The 20,962-nt window shown below is 40.2% G+C and overlaps 1 protein-coding gene across 1 annotated transcript in view; it reads right to left on the reverse strand.

The window, feature by feature from the left end:
• Window positions 1-806: 806 nt before the first annotated feature.
• Window positions 807-20,962, reverse strand: part of GPSM2 (G protein signaling modulator 2) — a 162,180-nt gene continuing 142,024 nt past the window's right edge. The window contains 4 exon segments of the mRNA XM_030205267.1: window positions 807-3,871; window positions 6,283-6,500; window positions 15,078-15,231; window positions 17,443-17,625. Of these exon segments, the coding sequence (XP_030061127.1) occupies window positions 3,689-3,871; window positions 6,283-6,500; window positions 15,078-15,231; window positions 17,443-17,625 (738 nt within the window). The 3' untranslated portion in view covers window positions 807-3,688.

Here is a 20,962-nt window from a genome sequence, read left to right on the forward strand (position 1 = left end):
AAAAAAAACAACCAAGAACCAGGCAATTAGTACATCCTCTTCTCCATAACCAAATAAGTCCACACTGAGGGAGTTAGAGCAAAAATAAAAGGGGAAAAAAAAACGAGGCAAAAATTGAGGTGTATCATCCACCAAAACCATTGCTGCCTTACATCACTATTTACTGAGCTATTGAGGTTTACTCACTTTTTTCCAACAAAACTTTCTCTGTAAAGAATCTATAAACAAAATTATCAGCATGATTCTTTAAACACTTGGAGAGGAACAGAAAATAATGTTGCCCCTGCAGCAAGCATCCTAGCCTTGAGCTGCAAAAATATTTTAAGTTGCTGTGTTGCTCTAGATACATCAGGAAATATTTATAGCCATTGCTCACAAACTAGATCTTTCAGCATATTTATTTTATCACTGTCAGCAATAAAGGTGACTTAAATGTGTTGGCTGCTTTGTAATATCTAGAGTTGTTTCTAAGAAGTCAGGCATTAGAGACAGCACCTTCCTCACCTCTATTACCATGGCTGGACAAAGCCCAAGTGTGAGGTTGACCTGACAACTTAAATTAGACCTGGTGCATAGGTATTGCAGCCTGAACATATGGACACATCTGAGAGGAGGAGAGAGAGATGGGTCTCTGTGTGCCATGGGGAAGGGGTGGTGCAGCAGGAGTGGAAGAGCCAAATGTCTGAAAATGGGGTGCTGGAGCAAGACAGGTATGTACAGGTAGGGGGAGAAATGGTCTCTTTTGCAAGAGACTTGGTTTTATTGTGGTAAAATTTAAACTTGGGGAAAAAACATGGCTGCCAAACTGTCTTCTGGTATGAAGTTTATTCCTCAAGATTTTCAAACCTAATACAAAAACTAATGGGGAAAAAATTCCATCTTTCCATAGCCATGAAAATTTTTGAAAGAACATACACATTTTACAGTAGAAATACAGTATAAGGAACAATTATATCTTACCTACTAATTTTCTTTCCTTTAGTCCTACCACACCAGTCCAGAATGAATGGGTGTTGTGTCCATCAACCGGCAGATGAAGACAGAAACAAAATATTTTTGATTCACCCTTCAAGGGCATCATGCAGGCACATATATTCAATATTTTGGCTTACAAAGCTGTGACACTCCTCCCAGGGGAATTATCAGAAATATAGTAAAAGTAGCTATTACAATTAAATGTATGTAGAAGGCCAAATTATTGGCTCAAGCAAACCAATATAAGGTAGCTCAATATAGTTAAACACTTGTAGCCAGTTCACACATTTGGTGAAGTCAATGAAGCAAAATAAGCAGATTCCAGTGAATCAATGAACCTGCTCGATGAAGCAACTCTAGTAAACAGAAGACCCTACAAATAAATCATTGTAGGACAAGAGATAAAAACCAAGCTCTCAGAACAAGCCAGAGATAACCCTTAAAGAAAAAAAATGGAGTGACTGACTGATCAAATATGTGCTAGAGTGGGCTTCTGGACTGGTAAGACTAAAGGAAAGAAAATTAGTAGGTATGACAATTTTTCCTTCCATAGTATCCAACCAGATCAGAACAAATGCGATGTAGCAAAGCACTTCTGAATATGGGTGGGAGTGTCAAAACTCTACTAGAAGAAATGGCTTCTTGGAGTGAAGGAGCTGAAGAACCGTAGACCAAGATAAGAATGCCTGAAAAATATTGTTTGTTCTCAAAGAATAATACCAGGAGGTGATCAAGACCTCCTGTAAGTGGCAATGCTCATACCTAGGGCCACCCATAATGGTAGACAGACACCTCTGCACTTTCTGAAAATACTTCTAAAAGAGGAGGCCATAGAACCACTAAAAGAAGCAGAATAAAGAGAAGGAATGAACACCTCCAGGTTAGCAATCAGCTTCCAGGAGAACACTGAATGTGCATCAACCAAAACACAGCCTGAGTGGCTTGGTGGAAGTACTAAAGGTACATTCCAGACTACTCCCAAACAGTAGGGATGGCTACTCTTACAGAGAAGCAATTTTGAGCAAGCACAGCAGAATCAGGCTCGGGCTGCTACATTCAGCAAGCAACATAGAAGTGCAGAATAAAACACTGACAGAGGCAACAGCATAAGACTAACATAAGCAGAAAGTGCTACAATGACATGCATGCAGAAAAATGCATAATGGGAAACAGATTCTCATCTGATGAATAAGAACAGGAATTCAATGCAGGGTATGGAAAACCAGATGGAGAAACTGGCTACAGACACAAAAGGGAAAGCAGAGTAAAAGAAAATCTTATCCTGGAGTCTACAATAAGCCCTGTGGAAAAGGAATGGCATACAAGGAGTTTAAATCCACTCCAGCTAGAGATCCCCAGTAAGATCAAGAAAACATCATTCAGTGAGGATCCCAAGGATAGCCACTGGTGAAGGAAAAATACAATCCTTTACAGCTGCAAAGGGAACAAGCTTTTTTTTTTTTTGGAACATGGGAAAACAGTTAAAAAATGAAAAGATATTAAATGAATCTATTGCAATACAAGTAAAACGAGAAACAACTTGCAGGAGTAAGAACCCCAAGCACTTTCAAGTGACCAACACCACTGCAGTTGCAGGATTAAGCTAACCAGATCCAATAAGAAACAAAAAGTGGAGTCAATCAGTCAAAAGTGGGAACCAGATGATTCTTTTACTACTGGTATCCAAACAATTCAAAGAGCCTGACACTGCTGTTTCAGCATACAAATATGCCTGCATCAGGTGTCAAAAAATCTTGTTAGCAGATGACAGTAGACGGAATCATTACCTGGTTCTTAATTCTAATGCTCCTCAGCAAAGCAATTTAAATATAGTTCTGCAAGCAAAAGCAATTGATATGCCGCTCAAATGGGACACCCCAACCAGGGTTTGAGGATCTATCAGATCTGGTTAGCTTAATTATATATATATTTTTAAGTACTGGCAAAAATTTGCTGCACTATATTAGATGCTGCAGCTAGGACCTGCACAGTGAAGCATTACCATTCTCTGGAGACAGAATAATACTGTGACTGAATGATGCTCTTGAGAGGCAAATCACACAGAATATTGTTTTTCTGTCTCTATCCGAAACACGAATTTGTTCTGGACTGGTCTGGTTGGACACTAAGGAATGGGGCATTTTTTTAACCTTTTCTCCTACTCTATCACCAATTTCTAGCAATCCTATTATTGCAAGTGCTAATTGTGGGCTAATAAAGCCTATCATGGCAAAACCTACAACACATGAGTGAGCTTTGTGAACACACTATGCAGGATCACAAGTTTTCACTCGCTTGCTTTACATGATCATTGCTTTTGTAAGTTGAAAAATAAAAGCATAAAATTGTGTAGTACCATCAAAACACTGTAAAAAGTACATCAATTCTTCCCATCTGTAGTATTCCTTGAAAGCAAAAAGTGCTAATCATACAACCCATTACCAAAGTACCTGAAAGGTGGAGTTTATACTCAAATGTTTATCATATGTATCTTTTGACCCTTTGTGAAAAAATAAAAAATTCCATTTATACAATATTAGACATTTCCATAATAGTCCAAACAATTTTCCTAAGGGCATGTTGGAAATTTAATTTCTGAAAAAATAAAGATTCTTTGAAAAATTTGGAAGAAATTTACATCACAGTATGATGTGCTTCCTGATCGTAGTGTTGAGCTTTGAATTTTTAAGAGGTAGTACTTGTAAAAAATTCCTTATAGTTTGAGCTTGTTTAGTTTGAATTTGGTGTCTAAATTTGAGGGCAGATTGACCCGCTGTTCATCCATTCTCTTCGCCTGAGATCTCAAAATAAGGCTAAAGAAATCCTCATCAGGCACTGTACGCCCCTTAGCTGCTGGTGGAGGAGGAGCACATCTCTGATCATCTAATCTGGAGCCCTAGAAATAGAATACAAAATATTAAAGATTAATTGATAGTTTTTGCTTGCTAAGTGCTAAAGTTTCAAAAGCTTAGGGGCCCTTTTACTAAAGGGTTGCTGTGCAGCAACCCGGAACTACCACCGGCCCAACGCAGGTGCTGGCGGTAGTTCCACCCCCAGCGCGCTCCCATTTCCAGCACTAGCAGATTTTCCTGGAAAATAATACTGCCGGGTTAGAACGGGAGCCCTTAATTCCACCTCAATGGGTGGCGGTAAGGGCTCCCTCCAAAATGGCCACGTGGCAAGTGCAAACTTACTGCGTGGTCATTTCTTTTTTCAGGCTTTTTACTCACTGTGGTATAAGGGGTCCTGGCGTGTGGCAAAAACAGCCGCCGCCTGTAGTGTAAGGCCCCTTTTACCGCAGCTTAGTAAAAGGGCCCCTTAATTGGGAGTCATGTGCATAAGTAAGCTCTATGCACTTGTCAATTTTCAATCACTTCAAAACGTGTATACATCTGTGAGAAGCATACATGTGGCTGCATAAAAATGTTGAGTTCAGGGGGCATGCTAATTTATGCACAACTTAAAATTTTCATTAGCTGTGTAACAGCATCTAATTTGTACATACAACTTTCCTTCCAAATAGAAACTGTCGCATGCAGTGAAGTTACTCACCTGTAGCAGATGTTCTCGAAGGACAGCAGGCAATTAATATATAAAATGGAATTCTCTAATTTTTTCATATCAGGCAGAAAATGGTAGGGAACATGTTACTTAAGCTGATACATTATAAACCTAACTACAAAACTTTGTAAATTGTTAGAAACTTGGTTATTTCAGAAGTTTCATTCATACTGAATATTATGATTAGACTTTTATGTTTTGCAATTATGTTAATCTTGGGTATGCCTAACTTCTTTTAGTGTGAGCCATACTAAAAACATGGTTATATCAGCAGTTTCATTCATACTGAATAATGTCACTGGAGTCCAGTAAAATCTGGCATTAAGATATTCTACTTGCTGCCATGCTGGGACATTTGAGGTCTTTTTTTCCTCCTTTTAAGACTATATACAAATTTGAGTATCATGTGGAATATTTGTTTGATATGAGATTTACAAACAGAGGAGTTTTCAGCTTGCAAGACTGAAAAAAATGAATAGCCAGGTGATCTGACCAGGAAACCTGCACCGAAATAGGAGCAGAAATTGGAAAAGGAAGATCCATGGGGGAGGGAATAAGATCTAGTGTGTGATCAGCTAAGTGGGTAGGAAAGAAGACCCTCTGAAGAAGTTTAAGATCAGACAAAAAAAAAAAAAAAAAAAGAGAGGAAGTTCTTGGGTTGGGGCAGGGCTGGAGTGTCAACGTGAATATTGAAATCACCAAGGATCACAATGTTGGGGTAGCGGGTAGTGGTTTCAGCAAGCACTTGATAAACAAGAGTCCCACTGGGTCTGGGATAAGGAGTACGAGGGAGATAGGAGAGCCGATTCGAACAGCCAGAACTTCGTGATAGAGAAGTGTGTCAGAGTTCTATGACCTGGTTTACTAGAGAAAAAGATGGCCAGGCCACCGCCAGATCTAGAGGGTCTAGATAAGAAGTAAATATCATAAACGTCAGCTGTCTCCCCCACGTCTGATCCAAGTTTCAGCCAGACAGAGGATATCAAGTCGAAGTGTGGCTGTTATCATGGATTGCGGAGCATCCGGTTTCTCTTTTCCTCCTCCCCTTGGCTCACCTTCTTGCCTTTCCAAGTTGTCAACTAAAGATGCTGTGGTAGCAGCAGAAACAATGTGAAGATGCATAGAACCATTTCCCTGTGCGTGTCTCAGTATGCTCTGCTGGTCATACCCTTCAATGCAGGAAGTTACAACAGAGGGGGGCAAGACCAGCAGAGCTGGCAGTGGCATCCACAGAGAAATGATCACGTAGCACCAAACAGAATATGCTGGATAGTTTGTATCAGTGAGTTGACAACACATATACAAGTAGGACTCTTCGTTTTGCATTCATTACTTGGTGTATTTATTGACCCCTGATGCAGACGCTTTTTAGCGTCGAAACACGGCCTGTGTCGGGTCATTATCTCTGATATAATAAAGACTGTTGGACTCACGTCTCCAGTGGTGAATCGTCTATTAGTCTCTACTTTTGCCTTCTGTGTTGATCTCATGAAACATGAGAACTGCAGTCAAAAAATGCTGGCCCACAAATTTTCAAAAGTGCTTGTAGTATTATACCTTGAACATGGTCCCAGAAGTTTGCACATATCTTGCTGCCCCCAAAATTCTGGCATTCTGGTACCCACACTCTCTCCCCCCCCCCCCCCCCCCCCCCCAAAAAAAAAGGAAAAAAAAAAACACAAACAGAAAATGCAACACAGACTATATAATGAAGCAAGATATATTAGAAAACAGGGTAAGACTTACTTGGCACTTTATCAGCATATTGAAGAAGTCATCATTTGGCTCATTACTCTCAGTAGCCATCAGGTGGCCAAGGACAGATTGACCATTGTGTTGATTGAGACGTAGACCTGGTAGATTACTGAAGTTAGCTCGTTGATCATTTAATCGACGGCTCTGTGAACTTGCAAGTAGGTTCAAAAACTCATCTGAGTGTGGGGAGACCATAGAACCAGAGAGAGCTAGACAACATGGATGAAGAAATGGAAAGGAATGTATTAGAGCAGCAAATACCTCCTGTAGTTAAACTTTCAAGAAATAATGTATTTGGACAGTCAGAGGCCTCCATATGAGAGCTGAGTGGGGGTGCTGCAGAGGCACCATTTACAGGCCCTAGTAGGAAGAGTCAGCCACAGTAACACCTAGAGACTTGATTAGGTACCACATAAACTGAGTTTCAGATGAGAGTCAAAGTTTGTGGCTCCATGTCTAAAAATTGATGTCTGGGACGAGTTGGAAAGGAAGAAACAATTATCTGGGTAACTGTAAATTAAGCCTCAGTGACATAGTTCAATAGAGGCTTGTCCTTAAATAAAAAAAAAAAAAAAAAAGGAGAAAGAAAAAAATGTATGACCAACAATTGTTATATTATATACCACACTAATTTTTTTTAAGAATGTTAGAATTTCAACATGTAGCCAATAGACAATCCAGAAATTTCAACATATTTCTGGAAAAAAAACAAACATTCTTATCAGGTACCTACCCAATTGTTATGTGATTTATCTCATTAGCAAAACTGGAGCTCTAGAGATTACACCTCAACTAGGAACTATCAATTTTTCTATGACTGATTTTACAAATTCCTTTGGGTGACCTCTCTCAAATAGACAACTTACATTTTGCTGTACTGCTTTTGAGTATCTTGCTTAGGGGCAAATGGGGGAATCTATGGAACTGGCTCAGAGTTACAGAATTTCATCTTTAATATTTAATCTCTAGCATCAGTTAATCGTGAGGCTCTTATTTCTCGTTTATCCCTTTTGGGTTTAGCTGGGGTTCATCAGGATTCTCCAGATTATGCAGATATGACTATTCCAGTTCTATTTTATACCAAAGACCTAGACCAAAAAAAGCTGCCTGGCAGCTGCAAACCAACTTTAGTTGCCACCCGGGGCGAAGCACCCCACTCCTCAAGCAAGGGGGTGCGTGGAGCAGGTGTGTGGCTGTCAGCTCTACCAGTCCCCTGCCCCAGAACTGGAAGCTGAAGTCAGAGGGGGCAGGGGACCGGCAGAGCTAACAGCTGCTCGTCTGCTCCACCCCCCCCCCACTTTCTGCCTGCACCCAGGGCAGACTGCCCCCACCGCACCACCCTTGATACAGTACAGCTACCTTGATTGACTGTGCTTCACTGTCACAGAATTATATCGAGTCTACTCAAGGACATAGACCTCTTCCTTGAAGACAACTTTGTAATGCTAAGAAATTATGTTATATGAAAATAAGGTTGGATTAATAGCAACAGTTTTAAAATTCACATAACTTTTCAATCCCAGTTTAATGTGCTTATGTCGATGCTAGATCTATAGTTAATAAGTCATTACTTTTAAATGACTTAATAGTAGCAGAGGATTTAGGTTTCCTCTGTTTGGCAGAAACCTGGTTAACTGAAGTAAACAGTCCACTTATACCAGTCTTAAGTCTTCCAGGTTATGGTATGATGCACTGTCCTAAGTAAATGGGGAAGGGGTCTGGCTGTAATTTATAAAAGCTTTTTTCATTTAACATTGGTCAGTTATGCAACCTGGACTACAATTTATGATTTGTAAATTTCAAGATGATTTGACCTCTATTTATCGTCCCCTGGATTCATGGGTGTCTATTCAGTATGACTTATTTGAAGCTATTGGTCATTTTGAATGTCCATTTTCCAGATTTGTGTTATTAGGAGACTTAAATCTCCCCTTACAGGATCATACAGATCCTAAAGTACAAAATTTTCTGTCTCTGTATCTTGTCGTCAATTGTTTTTACCCTTTGTTCCTACTCACTAGAAAGGCCAATCTTTAGACACGGTTACGTTGTACCTATCTAATTTATTCTTTATATCAGATTGGTCTGCAGTTCCTTGGTCTGGTCATTTGTCTCTATTTACCATGAACATTTCTATATCTTATGCAAAATCTAAACAGGTAAAACAAACCATAGAAACTAGAGGAAAGATTGATGAAGTCAATTTTTGAACTCAAGTACTTAACAGTCTTAAGCCACTCCACGATGACCCAACTATTACAAAATCAAATTGGGATATTACACTGTCTAATGTTTTAGATATTATTGCTCTGTAGTAAACTAAAATCTTAAAAAGACAATTCCCCTTGGTTTAATGGCCAATTAAAAAGAACCAACAGCAGCAAAGGTGGTCTAAAGGAGAGAAAACAAATACAGATGTCCAAAAGTGTCTTTACTGGAGAAAGGTCCATCTGGGCTAAGTTTCGGCGAACTGCCAGCATCAGGGGTCATCAGATTCTTAATTATGCAGAAATACAAAATATGAGAATGAAGAATTCTTCCGAACAAAAATCCAACAATATGTAAGTTAAGATTTCCTTGCTCTGAAAAGACAACTGCTAAACGTTGCTGGACATTTGCTCAGAATTCTTCATTCTCATGTTTTGTATTTGTGATTATTAATGAAGAATCTGATGACCTTGATGCAGGCAGTTTGCTAAAATTTGGCCGAGTCAGGTCTTTCTTCAATAAAGGCACTTTTCGACATCTGTGGTTGTTCCTTCTCCTTTAGACAACCTTGGCTGTTGTTTTTTTTGTTGGTTTCTGCAAAGGGTTCACTCCTGTTTCTTGTCGTTTAAAAACCATTTAAAACAGATAAAACAAAATTGTCATTGGTTAGAAAAAAAATGGAGAAAGGACTATAATCCTATAAATAAATTGAAGTGGAAAAAGGCTTTAAATTCTTATAAATTTAATCTTGCTGAAGCAAGGGAATCATATTATGCAAAGGAGACAGGCTACAAATCAAAGTACTAAACTATTTCAATGACTTCACCTCCTCCTCCAACTGATCTTGTTCTACCAGTTCAACCAAATGCACAAAATGATGGCTGGATTTTTTCCAAAGACAAAGTGTACGTATTGAGTTTGAAAAATTATTGCAACATAATATTCAAACTGGGCTTCCAGTTAACTCTGATACTGAAGCTATGGCTGACCAAATTTGGAGTGCATGTGATGCCATTACTGTTGCAGAAATTAAGTATCTTGTTCCTAATCTAAGACGTTGTCATTGGTGTGCTAGATTGATGTCCATCTAATTTATTTTTATATCCTCCAGTGCTTCTTACAAATTGGATTTTGTGTTTTTAAATTTTCTTTTAGTCTTAGGCTCTCTACCATTAAGTATGGGACAAATTGTTTTGACACCAATACCTAACGCGCAAAGTCTTGATCTTTCATCAGCCGCTAATTTTAAGCCTATAGCAGGCATCTCATTTCTTACCAAACATTTAGAAACACTTGTAAGCAAACTGGCTCAATACATGTATAAATTTTCCTATTTACATTTTTCACAGTTTGGGTTCCAGCCTCAGCATAACACCAAGACCTTACTACTTACTCTAGTCAATGAAGTTAAGAGTTACTTTAGCTTGAGTAAACAGATTATACTGCTCCAGTTCGACATCTCAACAGCATTTGATTCCGTGGATCATTCATTATTAAACAGGCTAAGTAAATTTGGGTTGGCTGAGTCCTTGTTTAATTGGTTTAAAGAATTTTTAAGCAATTACAAATCATAAATTATGGTCCAGGTTGCATAACTGACCAATGTTAAATGAAAAAAGCTTTTATAAATACAGCTAGACCCCTCCCCCATTTACTTAAGAGAGTGCATCATACTATAACATTTGTAGCCCACTGGTTAGTGCAACGGACTTTGATCCTGGGGAACTGGGTTTGATTCCCATTGCAGCTCCTTGTGACTCTGGTCAAGTAATTTAACCTGCCATTGCCCCAGTTACAAATAAGTACCTGTATACAGTATGTAAACCGCTTTGAATGTAGTGCAAAAACCCCACGGCCACTTTCTGGGGTTACCCCATGGCCACTTAGAGGGTGTATATGCACAGCTCAGGTCTGCCTGACCTGCCGCTCGTGCTCTACACTAGCACCCCTCCTCCTACCGACAGGATCACAACCGCCTCTGGGCGAGTCTCCTGTTCTCAAATTATCCCCAGTGATTTTTAGGTTACTGGGACCACACTCCCAGTGGTCCCATAGTTCCAAGAAAGCACTCACACACCCAACACACAAACCACCAGGATTATCAGGCCAGACAGGCAGAAAAAACAAATGTATATTCTCAGAACATGGAACAGTGGACAAAAAAAAAAAAAAAAAAAAGAAGTGCAAGAAGTAACAAGTAACTGAAAAATGGATCAATTAGAAAACTAGCTAAACATCTGCATACTTCCTAGAAAGTATCTGGAGAGATCAGGACATACATTGCTGTTCACCAGTTATCAAATATAAATGTTTTTTTACAGGGCTTCAGCAAAGAGCTCTCTCTCTCTTCTCTCAGGCTGAAACTGAAGCAACAACCAGCAACTGCTGGGTAATTTCAAACTCCAGGCCAATCAGAGCCGGTTCAAATAAAAACTGGTTACATCACTACAGGCACGTTCTATTATCTGCGTGCCAACTAAAAGAAAGAGAAGTCAGTCCTCTGTAACAGCTTTAAGCATAAACATGCACCACCTGCTGGCCAAACTAGAGAAATACTCTTCAGAATTAATTTAGGCAGAAAATATCCAATACATTTTACAGGCTTAAAACACACTGTTTCTTCACACCCATCAATCTCAACATCTGCGATGCTGAAACCTGCTGGCTGCTGCGGACCTGCAAAAGGTATCCGCTCTCGCTTGAGGAAGTAAGGCCTGAGCCTGCACTGTATCTAACAGGGCTCTTATGTACTCCAGTTGGAAAACTGGGTACAGGTGGACTTGGGGTAATTGACAAGCCCCAGTAGCTCCAATACCTGAATAGTCATCCACATTGACTCCTTGGCTCTCTCCTGAGATGTGTTCTTGATCAGCCAATCATCTAGGTAGGGAAACACATACACCCCCAGTTTGCATAGATATGCTGCGACTACCACCAGACACTTGGTGAAAACTCTGGGGGCAGATGCCAGGGCAAATGGCAGAACGCAATACTGGTAGTGGCATTTCTGAGATACTTTCTGTGACTTTGAAGTATCGAAATGTGGGTATAAGCATCCTTCAAGTCCAGAGAGCATAGCCAGTTGTTTTCCTGAATTAGAAGAAAAAGGATGTCCAGGGAAAGCATCTTGAACTTTTCCTTGACTAGAAATGAGTTCAAGGCCCTTAGGTCTAGTTTTTTTTTTGGTACAAGAAAGTACCTGGAATAGAATCCCTTCCCTTCTTCCCCTGGTGGTATGGGTTCGACTGCTCAGGCCTGCAGAAAGGCGGAGATTTCCTCTACAAGTACCTGGCTTGTGCTCAAAGCTGATGAAAGATGCTCTCAGTAGGCAATTTGGAGGCCGGTGATGCCAATTCAGCGTGTAGCTGAGAAAGACTATTTGAACAACCCACAGGTCGGAGAGTACAAGGGGCCATCTGTGTTGGTAAAAAAAAAAAAAAAAAAGAGCCTCCTTCTGACTGGTAGGCCATCCAGGATGGATACTCTGAGTGGCTATGCTCTGCTGGAGCCAGTCAAAAGCCCAAGACTGGTTTTGACTGGAGAGCCGGCTGGGGCTTCTGAGGACAGAGCTGGCAAGTCCTGGAACACTGGGCCTGAGTGGAGCGAGTGGGAGGCAGGAACCTACACCTTTGAGAGTAATAGGAATGCCACCTAGACCCAGTCAAAAATCTTCTTATTCAAGAAGATGCAGATGGAGGATAGTATCCATATGTTTCTTAATGAGGTCAGCAACCTCTTCAACTTTCTCTATAAACAAACTGACCCCTCGGCACAGCAGGTCTGCCAATCTCTTGAACCGCTGGTTCCAGGTCAGAGACATGCAGCCAAGAGAGTCTGCGCATCCCCATACCCATGCCTGAGAATCTGGACACAACATCAAAAGTATCATAGGTGCCCCTGGCCAGATAGTGCCTATACTTCCTCTGCTTGTTGGCCAGCTAGCGAAGCTCTGTGGCCTGCTCCTGAAGGGAAAGAGTCCACCAGACTCGGTGTACTGTTTACCAAAGACTCCAAGTAAAGGCTCGTGAACAGCTGGTAGGACTGGATGTGAGTAATAAGAATCGAGGTCAGAAAAGTCTTTCTTCCAAACGAATCCAAAGTCCTGGCCTCTCATCCCAGGGGCACTGAGGCATGAGACCGAGAACTCTTGAACCATTTGAGAGTGGGTTTGACCACCATGGAGTTGTGCAGCAATTGTGCCTTCTCAAATCCGGGAGCCTTCTGGATATGATACTATCAAGCTCATTTTCAAAGCACTTAGCCTCCCAAAGTTCCATAGAAACCTATGGAACTTAGCCTCCCAAAGTGCTTTGAAAATATGCCTCTATGTATCCACCTTCTTGGGTGCGAACTGCACTGTGAAGGGAGATTCCTAATTCTTTAACAGTGCGTCCTTAAGGACAGGGTGCAACGGTACAGTGACCCCTTCCTTAGGAGGAGACACATAGCCCAGAACAATCTCTGCTCTGGGCTCCTCCTCCATCTCCAACTTAAATGGGATGGATGCAGCATCTCAGGTAGAGATTCTTGTCTCTCTTGAGGAAAACAGGGATCAGATGGAATTGCATATGACTCATTCTACAAGAAGTAATTTAGATTTTCATCTGACTTCCATAAGCAGTCCCAATCAGACTCTTCCCATACTCAGGAGCAGATGAACGAATCTGTACCAATCTCGTCCTGATGTCCACACTCTGAAGAGCCTTGAGGAGCAGCCTTACCCTCAGAATGTAGGAAGCTTCCTCCCAACACAGAAGGCGGTACTGCCTGTCCCAACACAGACGTCAACACCCTGATGAGGCACCAGTGTTGAAGATCTGGGCAGCAGCACCGATGTAGCCTCGGAGAGGGTCTGAGGCTATTCCACTGGTGGCATAAGCGCTCTCGATACCAAAGTGGGAGCCCCCTGTAGCAACTGCGCCAGCTCCTCTTGCAGCAAGCTGCAGAACTGCTCATCAAAGGTGGGCATCGGCAAAGGCATGGAAGTCGGGGCTGAGGCAGTCTGAGAAGACATCGATGCCGAACCGGTGGCAGGGACCAGGCCACTTGATGACTTGCACATAGGCACCTCTTCTAAGGAGAGGGAGCGCTCCTCATGATGCAGATGCTTCTCGGGTATTGGAGGATCCGATGTTCCTGGAACCGTGCATCAACGAAGACCAATGTTTATGCTTCTTGGCTTCCGTGCATCAACGAAGACCAATGATTATACTTCTTGGCTTCCCCTGATGCAAAGAACCTCGATCCTCCGGAGCTCATAAGGATGCCGTTGAATCCATACGCATCCTCGATGTCTGTACCAAAGCTGACTGGTCCCAGGGTCTGCTATCAGCGCCTGGTGTCAAGGCAGGTGGATACCCACTCAATGCCGGTGCACTCCCAGTGGAAGCCGCAGTTGGAGCAGCCACGGATGTTGATGACACCAGTGCTGAAGTCAATATTCCAGCCTTTGAGGAGCCTAAAAGTTGAGCCAGTTGCACTCGCTGAGTTCTCACCTGCATTTTCAAACAGAGATCACAGTCAGAGGCACCTGATGTACGAATTCTGCAGGTCTCTAGCAAAAATTACCCGTCTACACTGGGCGCATCTCTTGAAGCCTCTGGGGGTCTTCTGTGACACTGAAAACAGAATCTCAGCCAAATTAAACTCCTCAATCTTGAACTCTCAAAAAGGAGCAGCATTCAAATTGAGGTAGGGGCTGCAGCCTAAACTGGGTAGCCACACCCAAAAATAAAGAAAACTTAAAAACATCTGTAAAAATCTCTAAAAGAATAGAGGGGAAGGCACTTAGAAAAATCAAACAGCATAGCATGAGGAGAGCACAGGTGAACACATCCTCTCAGCTCTGCAGAAAAAAAGACAACTGGAAGACCCGTTGGATGACGTCACCCAGATGTCAGAATAAGGAGGTCTGCTTGTCCTCGGAGAAATGGAGGTCTCTGATTGCCAGTACCATCAATCTGGTACCTTTTCTGAACACTGAGGGCCCCATTTACTAAAATGCAGTAAAGTTTGGGAGAAACCACACAGTAATTGCCAAAGTGAACATACAGTAGCGCAATACCTCAGAGTTAACTGCTGGGAGAATTTCCCACTATTAACAGAGACAAAAGTTCTTTACTATACATTAGCTGCATTGAATTGCAGACAACATGATGCAGTTAGCTAGCTACACCTACTGAGGTGGCATTAACTGTATTATGTAATCTGTCACACTAACAGTTAAAGGTGTTAATTACCTCCACTAACTGTAAGGCATAGTCCCTATCCATTCTTCACCTGATTCTGCAGTAATTGTGCTAACAGCTAAGGTGCGGAGTTAACTGCCTAGCTAACAGTTGTAAGTAGTTCCTTAAATTAGCAGATCCAAATTTTATAACAAACCAAATAAAAGAGAAGGCAGCATGTGACAACTGCTCTGCCTGGTATCTCTCTGCTCAGTTTTAACAAAAGATCTCCAGTGTTTCATTTCCTTTGCTCCTCGGTTTTGAAAAACACCACAGTTCCCATCATGGTCCTCAATCTGAAAAGCAGTACCTTGTATATTAATTATTATTGTTATGAATTGAAATAATTACATGTTCTTATTGTTTTAGGAGGTGTGGGTGAAGCGTCCGCTGTCAGTCTGCTCTTCTCTTGTAAACAGCACCTCTGATCATCCATTCTGTTGCTCTGAAACCGGCTTAACAAATCAAAGAACCCTTCATCTCCAATACATTCAGTACTTGACTTCTGAAAAAAGATAAACAAGATGGAATTGAAACTTTAAAGCTTCCCTTTGATGAAAATGAAGAAATTTCATTTTATCCCAGGGTATTTTAAAGAATATGTTTGGGGGGGGGGGGGGGGGGGGGGAGGAAGACACAAATAAACATGCCTAGCATATAAAGTTTATATTTTATATATTCAATTCACATTAATCTGCCATAATAGTTAACTTCAGTATCAGCTTGGAATGCAAAGCAAGAGCCTTGCAAAAGTCTTCATACACTTATACATTTTTTTTTCCTAGTCAGAGAAATTTAAAAAAATAGAATTCAAAGTGCATTAGTTAGTTTCACTGATCTATACAGCATATCATCTGCAGTCCTTCCTAACAACATTTCCTGGGACCATTTTAGACTCTCTTCCCTTCCCCCCCCCCTTTTTTTTCTTCTCACCCTGTTCCTTCTATCCTCTCAGTTTTAATTGTAACTGTTTCACTACTGGTCTGGCGCTAGCCTAATCAGTACATTGTAAGCCACTTTGAGCCTGCTAACGTGGGGAAAATGTGGGATATAAATGTGCTAAAATATAAAATAAAAATAAATATTCTACTCTCAAAATGACAGAAAAATTATAGAAACATTCAAAAAGTCAATAAGAATAAACCAAAAGTCTTGATTGCACAAGACTTCACACCCTTTGACTGAATGCTTGGTAGAAACTCCTACTGCTGCAGTAACAGCCATGACTAATTTAGAATAAATGTCTACCAACTTTCTAACGCAGGATGGAACAGTTTTTGTTCATTCTTTACAGGATAGCTCAAGTTCAAGTTAGGTGTGTTATATTCACTTTCTTCACTGAGGCACTTGAATGTTGCTTTAACTGTGCTTATATTTCTATCATTTTCCATATTTCAATTTTCATAAAAACTCAGTGAAATGCCCACTGCCGACGGACCCTGAGGCAGCTAAGCGAAACACTGGCCAATTTTGGTCTCAAGGGGATTTAAGAGAAAGTTTGAGGATTCGGCTCTTCGTTTGCAGTTAAAAGATAGGTGCATCTATTTTTTGATTCAGTTAAGTTGTGAGTTTGTATACTGAATCAGATAGAGTCTTGGATTGATACACAAGATTGAAGTGACTTAGATGTGGGCATTTCACTGAGTTTTTATGAAAAAAAAAAAAGATTGAAGTATGAAAAATGATACAAATATAAGAAATGATTAAAGAAAATTTTGTGGAAGGTTTTTGCCGATGATGAAGAGAAGATCTATGAATTATAGCTACGTCATGCAAGGTTCCACATTAGGAGTTATGGACCAAGAAAGGGATCTGGGTGTCGTCGTCGATAATACACTGAAACCTGTATGGAAAACAGGTGTGAGGATGTTATAATGCCATTGTATCACTCCATGGTGCGACTGCACCTTGAGTATTGTGTTCAATTCTGGTCGCTGCATCTCAAGAAAGATATAGTAGAATTGGAAAAGGTGCAGCGAAGGGCGACTAAAATGATAGTGGGGATTGGACAACTTCCCTATGAAGAAAGACTAAGGAGGCTAAGGCTTTTCAGCTTGGAAAAGAGAGGGGAAACATGATAGAGGTATATAAAATAATGAGTGGAGTGGAACATGTGGATGTGAAGCGTCTGTTCACGCTTTCCAAAAATACTAGGACTAGGGGGCATGCGATGAAACTACAGTGTAGCAAATTTAAAACAAATCGAAGAAAATGTTTCTTCACCCAACGCATAATTAAACTCTGGAATTCGTTGCCGGAGAACGTGGTGAAGGCAGTTAGCTTGGAAGAGTTTAAAAAGGGGTTAGACGGTTTCCTAAAGGACAAGTCCATAAACCACTACTAAATGGACTTGGGAAAAGCCACAATTCCAGGAATAACAACATGTATAGAATGTTTGTACGTTTGGGAAGCTTGCCAGGTGCCCTTGGCCTGGATTGGCCGCTGTTGGGGACTGGATGCTGGGCTTGATGGACCCTTGGTCTTTTCCCAGTGTGACATTACTTATGTACTCAGCTTTGGATTTGGAGCTCTCTGAGGCTTTTCCTTACTTTTTGGTTATAAGTATCTATTTGTGTGGATCATACTACTTGTTATGATCGTTATCTACATATATCACATATATCTTTGTTAATTCTCCGTGGACTTTGACATAAATCTTTGGTTGCATTTTTCAACATATTTACGCTTTCAAGATAGCAAGAACAAAATAACTTACCCTTTGAGTACCTGGAGCTCTGCTGATGGCTTCAATAGAATTACTGGTGTCCTGCAGAACTTTACTGGATGAAAGACTTTTGTTTTTTTTGCCTTTTAGTCTATTTATGAACAGCAATTTAGTAGATGGTTTGACAAGCAGCACTTTCTGTTTGCTGAGAATTTCACTGTTCCAGTTCTGAACCTTTTGGGAAAAAGTAACAAAGGCAGTATAGTATGTGCTACAACTTTTGTATTCTCAGTCATGGTATATAATAATTAGGTTTTCTGTCATTCAAAACAATGCAGTAAGGTGTTTTTATAACAAAAAGAATCTGAAAATCAGTGCCTCAAACCCAAACCTGGGGGCTTACAGAGACAAAGTAGCTCACGAAGTTACAATATCCCCGAGGCAGGCAGAGACAGCAAGGCTTTCCTATCCACAACAGTTATTCCTGTGATTATAGTACCCAATCCAGCCCTTTACGTCGACCAGACATACAATGTTGGCAATGCAATAAATTTGGCCATTATGCCTATGAATGCAGAAAAGGCTTTCGCAATGGCAGAGGCCATAATAATTGGGGGGTGGGGGGGGGGTATCGTAACCCCACCAGCCCCAGTTCTTTCCCCTTTGTTGTTGTGATTGTTATTTTTATACTTTTTGGCATTTGATGTCTTCACAAATAGAGCAGATAAAAGGACAGAAATCTAATAATTCCAGTACCAGCAATACCCCCCCCCCCCCCCCCCCGTTCAAGCCCCAGCCACAGTTCTTCTAATAGAGGCAATAGCCCTACTCCTATCTCTAGCTCCTGGGCTGAAACAGAATTGGAAGCCACTTTTTTTCTCTGATTCTGATACATTTACACCTCCTCTGCCGGAAGCCACCGCTCTACTGGCACCTCCTCCATGTAATAATTTAACCTGCTTTGAAGCTACTAAATTCAGGAGAAGAAGATAAGTTAGGGGAAATTTTTGAGGGAGACAGAGAATTTTTTCAGCTCCCTGAGCATGATGGAAATTGCTCCCTCATATCCCCCCCACCCTTTATCCCCCCCACCCTTGCCTGCCTCTTTAAACATTCACTTTGAACTCTTGCAAACCGAACTGTGTGATTTTACAGATAGTTCCTGTCAGCATGGCGGCTTTGCTGCTGTAAATTATACTGACAGATTCCCATTGAAGTAGCTTAGTGCAGGCTTCCTACCTCATATACTGACCAGATCGCAGAGCTAGCTACTATGTTATATGTTTTGCAACTTAAAGTCTTGCAACAAGATTTGTCTATGGTCACCTAGTTTAAAAGTTTGCAGTTATTAGATTGAAGATTAGGAATTGTCCCATATACACAGGAGGCGACTGTGTGTGCTCAAAATCCCCTGAAACCTTTGTAAAGTTACTATCTATGTCTGTATCTATGTACGGCAAGTGGATAGAGACTGATCAGCTCTATCCACTCTGATTTTTTTTTTGTTTGTCTCTTATTTCACAAAAATTGTAAAATTTGCTTACATCTTTGTCTTTGTTTGTACTATTCATTACGCTTCCTTTTTCTGCCTTGAATCATTAATAAACTGTTGCTAGAGAAAATTCTTGCTAGCAGCCTTCTCTCGCAATTAAGAAAAAATAGACACTTTTTGGTTGCCATTTCAATGTTACTATGTTTGATGGTTATGGAATTAATGTCTATTGTTTGAAATATGTTAGAGTAAATATCAATCTTTAGCCATGTTCTTTTGTTAATTGACATAGCTATACCAGTGGAATATATTTGTTAAAGTGACAGTGGACCTCAAATGAGCATAAGTCTATATATTCTGGAGAAAACAATGCATTGTAAGAGAGCCTTTTATGGCACACATGATTTATTTCAGATTATTTTGTGGATTGCCCTATCTTTAGTTACTTGATAAAAGAGTGCTTATAGCTGTTTTCTGACTATATGAAGTAATATTTATAGCGCATTGTAACATGGAGAACATTCGAACGCTGTTCTTCAGTGTTTCTGTTATGGTACAGATTACAGAAAAAGTAAGATACACTGTTAGACATATTGCAGTGAAAGAGAAATTGCATAGGAGATAAATTTAAATGAGTGCTCCAGTGCTTTGCTTTTGTTTTTTGGTTTTTTTTAAAGAATTGCAGTTCATCAGGCTTCCCATTTACAAAGTATGTCGTCCATGGTCAACTCCTCAATCCCCTAAATCAAAACAATTTAATATATTTGTTTTTAACTGCATTTTTAAATGAGTTGCATCAGTCATTAAAAATAAAAGAGGGCTGTTTTGTGTGATGAATGCTTCCTTTATCAATTTACTTTTGTTTTGGCTTCTTGGAAGAAGTTACGTAGATTTTGCTATATGTGGGCGTACTTTTTCTCCTTCTCTCTTCTTTCAGAAACATAAAACATATTTTATTTCACTGTTTATGTTCAGGGACTGTATATTCATTTCTATTTTACAGCACTGTAGAGCATTCCTAACATCCCCGTTTTTGGATAACTAACATTAACTGTGAGATTTACTGTAATGTTCCTAAGCCCCCTTTTATATTGTGCTGAGATATGGTATAGAACCTCTTACATAGGTATGCCCCCTGATATTGTAAATAATTGAATTATTGCTACTATATACAGAGTTAGAACTATATTTACATCATTTAGGAATTAAGGTTAATTATCTAGAAATAATAATGTGAATGACATTTTTTGAGATGTTTTTAATTTATACAAGGAAGGAAATAAAATTTTGTAGCGATCATGGCTATCAGTTTTTAATTTACACTAATAAGATTTGTGCTTATATCCTTGAGTCTTAGTGCAGTATTTTAGGGAACTTCTTTTGCTTAAGGTCACCTTAGGAACATCTTATCCCCTGTATGTCCTGTATGATTTTTTTATTTCACTCAAGTTTTAAGGCTGACCCTATTACGGCTGATTTAATTGCATTTGGATACCTTCCGCCTGCTTTGTATTTCATGGGCCCGATTTACAAAGCAGAGGAATATTTAAAATGCAATACATTCTTTAATTTCCAAATTATAGGTTATTTCTTGCCTGATCTATATTTTGTAAAGGTCAGCCAAGGACAGCTCAATTTTATTAGATTGGGTTCAAAGCTTGCCATTACTTGTTCTGCAAATCTTGTTCTGCATTCTCTGCAATAGTATTTTCCTTACAGGCTCATGCTTTCTCCCTTTAAATTTAGTTGCAAGAAATGTTTGTCTAAATGTGTTTAATTCTTAGGTCTCATGAGAAAGCCATGCATCTGTACCCTAGGTAACTGAGATTTCACAGAGCTCCCTCCCAGGATATTGTTTAGTTTTTCATGTGCTTTGCCTGACACTGTTTTGTGCTGCTCTAGTGTGCCCTAATTTGTTTAAATTGCCTTCTCTTTCATTGCATAAGAGATAACGTGTTACCATTATCTGATTGTAAACTTTCCCACTTTGTTTTATATTATCTGAATTTGAGAACGGTTTTCCTCCTTATTTTAGCAAACAGAGGGAGCTACCATGATAAAGATTTACAGTTATGTTTT

Source organism: Microcaecilia unicolor, chromosome 6 (genome assembly GCF_901765095.1).
Source record: "Microcaecilia unicolor chromosome 6, aMicUni1.1, whole genome shotgun sequence".
NCBI classification, from domain to species: Eukaryota; Metazoa; Chordata; class Amphibia; order Gymnophiona; family Siphonopidae; genus Microcaecilia; species Microcaecilia unicolor.